The 5,353-nt window shown below is 35.0% G+C and overlaps 2 protein-coding genes across 2 annotated transcripts in view; one reads left to right on the top strand and one right to left on the bottom strand.

The window, feature by feature from the left end:
• LOAG_12143 overlaps nucleotides 1–270 on the top strand; it is a gene marked incomplete at its 5' end in the record, with an annotated part of 1,897 nt that extends 1,627 nt beyond the window's left edge. Inside the window, one exon of the mRNA XM_020448489.1 lies at nucleotides 209–270. The remainder of the gene's footprint in view (nucleotides 1–208) is intronic.
• A 267-nt stretch (nucleotides 271–537) lies between these two features.
• Nucleotides 538–4,506, bottom strand: LOAG_12298 (acyl-CoA desaturase). The gene is made up of 9 exons (XM_003147811.2): nucleotides 4,073–4,506; nucleotides 3,426–3,546; nucleotides 3,106–3,236; nucleotides 2,886–2,968; nucleotides 2,546–2,668; nucleotides 2,211–2,321; nucleotides 1,982–2,084; nucleotides 1,422–1,586; nucleotides 538–1,307 (listed from the first exon to the last, which is right to left on the bottom strand). Exons 1-9 carry the CDS (start codon nucleotides 4,229–4,231, stop codon nucleotides 1,263–1,265), a joined length of 1,041 nt encoding a protein of 346 aa, XP_003147859.1. The 5' UTR covers nucleotides 4,232–4,506; the 3' UTR covers nucleotides 538–1,262.
• Nucleotides 4,507–5,353: the final 847 nt, after the last annotated feature.

Below are 5,353 nucleotides of genomic sequence, written 5' to 3'. Positions count from 1 at the left end.
TTTCATAGGACACAACTTTGAACCGGTCCTTTTTTGCACCAGATAGTAATAGGAGTATTTTCACCAAAGATTCATTCATATCTTTTAAACAGAACAGAAACTAAGAAGATTCAGTTAACAGTGCTATTCCTATCGCTAGCAATTCTAGGACTGGTCTTGATGAGTTATTTACATACCGCCACTGTTTCTATATTACTACTTATTTTAGTTTGTGATCATTAAACGGCTCCTTAATGACGCTTTTATGCTGTGCAAGCAAATGATATCCAGTCGTGTTTTTTGGAAAGTAAAACAGAGCTTCAAACTACAATTCGTACTGCAATTGCTGGGACATATTTTTTTCAGATAAAGTGATGGACCTTCGTAATCCTTCAGTTTCTCCTAAAATTGGGAGTAGTTCACAGTAAGATCCGTCAAACTGTTATCAGTCGTGTAAAGTTGTAATAGATACTGCTCCTCTATGCTTCTTTTTCTTTATTAATTCTAATTTCTCAAATGACACTCTTCATCTTTAATTTTTTTCGTTATTTCCACTGGAATAGTTGAGTAATTTGTATTTTCGTGACTGATTAACATAAACTATGCAAAGGAAATGATGAGAGAGTAAAATTCGGTGCAGAAGGTCAAGATAGACCATAGTAGTGAAGCAATCTTACAGTTTCATTCACGTTACCAAAACTCTCCAAAGCTCATAGCTCACGAAATAAGGATAGAATAAAATTGTTGGTAAATCTCAAGTGGAAAATTCAGGTCTATAAGTAAATACTAGCATAGAATGACGAGTATGGTGGAAAATTTAACTGTGAATTTTCTCCAAATGGCATGCCATACAGGAATATTCTCGGTGAACAAGAAAAGATTGAAAAAATAGGCATTACAATACAAACGTTGTTGTTCGAATACGGCATTTCATCAACAATTTGAACACTGATTAACTCTTAATTTTTTAACACTCTGTAACAAAATGAGTAACAAATATCCGTGGTAATTGTATGTATGCTTTTATCTTTTGTCATAGACAAGTCTAATCAATGGCAACATTCGCTGATGTGAGATGTTATTTGCGACAACGGTGCAACGATTTATCAAACGGAGTGTCGTAATAAACCTTCAGCAAATTATATCATTCTGTAAAACAATCTTTTCCTAATGTTACTGCATCCTAATAATCTGAAAGAAGACAGTATGAGAAAACTGAAAAAGCAGATGATGTCTACCTATTATAGCGTGATGAAATGAAGCGCTCAAATACTTCGGTTGAATCAGTCACATTTCTTTGTGTATTTTGCTTTCTGCCGTTCAATTATCTGCAAAAGTAATCAATTGTCAAATGTAAAAGTAGTCAGTAAAAGTAATCAATTGTCAAATGAAATCTCTCATTAAATATTAAATATTACCCACTAAATTATATTAAATATTACCTCTTGCGGGACAACTTTCATATCGTAAGCCAATCCTAGGAAAAACAGTATGTCGATGAATAATTTCGTGACATTGAAGTGAAGTATATATTCCGATGTCCGATAGTCTTGTGGGAAAGTGTGATGATAATTATGGCCACCTTCACCCATTGCTGTTACCGCTAACTGAAAGTAAATATCACTGCTTGCTAATATAAAATTTCTAAGAATGTTTTTATACTCAAGATAAAAGAATTGCTTTAAATAGCCAGAAATTTAATGATTCAGCTTTCTTTCACCAAAACGAATGAAAATATTGGTAAGATGAATCTTTTCAGCGATGTTACCGTGACAAGTACAACCCATGGTTCAAAGATAGTGGTCCGAACAAAGTTGATTAGCTTATTGTCATGCTTCTTAGTAGCTTACTATCATGTTTCCTAGTTCCTGATAAGAATTATCTCAATATGATAAAAATATATACGCCAATGTTAGTGAAAACTTTTTTAAGCCAACATTGCGTTGGCTACCGAGAAAGGATTAAAACGATGGTCAAAACGGTCAACAATCTCTAAACTAACCCATAAGGACTCAACAGGCGTTATATATGGATTGTAGGGCCTGTAGCCATATTTGTGAGCGAATGAATTGATTAACCATGTACCATGCAGAGTAGAACAGTACCTGAGATTTGAAATAAATCAATATGAACTAAACACTGATGATTTTACATAATCAGAGTGTCAAAAGAAATTAAACCTACGAACTCATATCCCACATATCAAGTTTTCTAATAAAAGAAAAATCAACCTCAATAATGTGCAGGTATAAACAGCGATCATGAAAGATTCGCCCCAGAAAAACATTGGTACAAAGGTTGGTATAATAAACCAAGCCAGCAGTACTGTTTTCAAATAGTGTCTAAAATAAGTGGACTGAGAAATTATATTAAAAATCAAATCGAATTAGAATACTCAAATTAGACTATTAAGGAGTTAATTGGATACTGAAACTAGATCTTCTTACCTTTCATGTTCCTACATGCTCTCTGCGAAGTATAAAAATTGGTCACATGAAAGTGAAGCTAAATAGGGATCCCTCAACTACACATTCATGAAAACAATAGTAATTAACAGGAAAGGGACCTTCTTTGAAATGCGAGGATAGGATCATTGAACAAATCGCTCAGATCTAATTGAGAGCCTTTCCGTTTAACTTCCGGATGTTTCCGGACCATCAACCAGCCCATGTGCGCAAAAAACATTCCTCTGTAATATGATATTCAAAAAATTCCAAATCAAACTGAAAAGTAAACAATGCTTGATGATTATGAAATTTGAATCATTAATGATACCCAAGTCTACTAGTGATGTAATTATTGTACATCACTTACATCATGAATTATTTTGAGAGGTCCGGACCATGGTACTGTTATACTTAACTTGCAATTGATATGACGGAGAAAACGATGAACTAAATCCTTACCTACTGCTATTGTGCGGATCAGCATCTGTGTCTGTCCATTTGTGGTGACAGCGATGATCCCGCGACCACTCAATAACATCGTTCTAAAATTTGCTGACTGACAGGACACGATATCCAACCAATAATAGATAAGAAATGGAAGAAGTAAAACCGGACGAGCGATATTGATGTATTTAATAGAGGAAATGCAAAAGAAATATCGCGATCAATAAAAACTCGCCTGGAACGCCATACTGTTGCAAAACATCAAAAACAATCGAGCAGGCCATTTGGCCTTGTAACTTCGATGTGACCAAAGGCGATGTGCCCCAGCAGTAATACCCATAACGCCCATAAGCCAACAGATGCAATCTAAACAAAATACGATAGTCACCAAATAAGTAAATGATCTACAGTGATGTATTTAAGATGGATATCAAATAGAAAGGTATCCAAAGAGGACAAGTTATCTACAAAAAGAAACAAAACATTGGCGTAAGAAAAACAGTATCCTAAACCGAAATTAATTAATCTACAAAGAAGTCAAATTCAATGACTTACACCAAAATAAAGTTGGCCATTTTGCGAGGAAAATAAACTGATAAAGACCGATTAGTGATGCAACGTGAAGAGCTAAAAATAACGCCACATTCCTCCACACAATCTCCGCCTTGAATTTAATCTGTAATACAAGAATCAGATTGATCAGAGCAATAAACCATTGTTTATTGTACGCCTATATGCCTATGCTTTGCTTCCTCAAGCATCAATAAATTATAATATCGTTTTCAGTGTCAACTATATTCATTGGTTTATCACGGGATTCTTCCTCAGGAATTTCGTCTTCAATTCCGATTATTCATATCATTTACTATTTTTATCATTTTTCTTTTTCACTTTTATAACATGTATTCCAGTGATGTTTAATACTCAGTTGAAGTCAGAAATTCGTACAAAAGAACACTGCCCTTCGAGCAGTAAAATGAGTAGACGTTGTCCACTATCAGTCACTGTTTCAACAATCAAAAAACCAAAAATGAACCGAATTGCATAACATCAAATCGATCAGAGAACAATTAACTGCTGGAGATGGTATGATAACAGCGCGCTCCCTCCCAGTGCTTCGCTCGCCCATCACTTCATACCAAACATTTTCAATTCTTGCATTTCGTAATTTCGTTGTGAGAAATAATTAAAAGTTTGCTTACCTGCTTGGAATGCTCGCTAACTTCCTTAATTTCGGCGGCATCAACGGCAAGGAATTGTTCCTGAACAACTTTCATTGTCTTCAAGTCATCCTCATCCATATTATTCATACAATTTTCAGAAGTAACTCCTGTTACAGCAGTTTCCGTTTCCGATACCATTTTTTACTACGACACAACCGCCAAATGTATTAATCTTCAAATATTACTCAAATTTGATAAGCAGACAAAGACAATACGTCATACAGCAAACTAGTTTGCAGCACTTACATTTGCGCATGATGTGCTGTTGACATTCTGAAACCTATGACACAAACGCGACACTACATACGCGCTATCGTATGTATTAATTAAAACGTGACAAAAAGATACTGACCAGGTATAAATACTTATGAAGAATTGATTCCAAAATTCAAAAGACACATCACCGATAGACTTTACAAATATGACCTTTTAACCATTATTGGAACAGCTATGAAAATGGTAAAGTTATGAAGGACGAAAAGAGAAAACTATCGAGATTACTTGATACAATGACAATGACCAAGTCCGACAGGAATAATAGCTTGAAACTATAGAGCCAAAAAACAGTTTGCATATCCGAAAGACCAAACATCAATTTGACTTGAAAGCAATTCTGTGATTAATTTAAAAATTAAAATGGATAAATGAAGTACGTACAAGGTGCAAAAGAAGCAGTTTTATACAAATAAATGATAGCGGTGACAGAGGACAATGTAATCTTTGATTCCTTTTGAATGACGAAAAGGTATTCTGTGCTAAGTAATAAACCGCCACTGCTCATCGAGATGGAAGAAAGACAACCATCCAACTTATGGTACTCTCCAAAGCAAAACGATAAATGAAACATTCAATCACCTGTCTGTCTATTCGTTTAACTGTCTGTCCGCAAAATCTTCCTATCTTTTTGTTCTGATTGTACGCCTCGATTTTTTTTTTTTTTACCATCTAATGATTATTTGATCTTTATTCGTCTAATTGCTTGCAATCTCCATCGATGAATTGCTAGTCGTAACCCTCAATTACTCTGCAGGATATCTTTTTTTTTTTCTCCCGTCATGCACTCATTCATCTGTGATGCGTTGTAATCGAACTGTAGGAAATGTCTTGTTAAGTGACTCACCCGACGACTCATCATCCTCTGATACCATCCATCGTGGCTGTCCAAAGAAATCCATTGCTCTCGTGATTCCCTTCCTACGTAAAAGGCTATCAGTTCAATAATGTAATTAGCAACACTGTCACCCATCCTAGCTATTCCCA

The sequence above is a fragment of the Loa loa genome (genome assembly GCF_000183805.2).
Source record: "Loa loa unplaced genomic scaffold supercont3.266, whole genome shotgun sequence".
Classification (NCBI taxonomy): Eukaryota; Metazoa; Nematoda; class Chromadorea; order Rhabditida; family Onchocercidae; genus Loa; species Loa loa.
This window is presented reverse-complemented; position numbering and strand designations above follow the sequence as displayed.

Coding starts and splice junctions, on each gene's coding strand:
- LOAG_12298 (XM_003147811.2), bottom strand. CDS start 4,231: ATGGTATCGGAAACGGAAACTGCTGTAACAGGAGTTACTTCTGAAAAT. Junction 2,085..2,210: donor TATACCTGCACATTATTGAG/GTTGATTTTTCT, acceptor TTCAAATCTCAG/GTACTGTTCTACTCTGCATG. Junction 1,308..1,421: donor TGAAAGTTGTCCCGCAAGAG/GTAATATTTAAT, acceptor TTACTTTTGCAG/ATAATTGAACGGCAGAAAGC.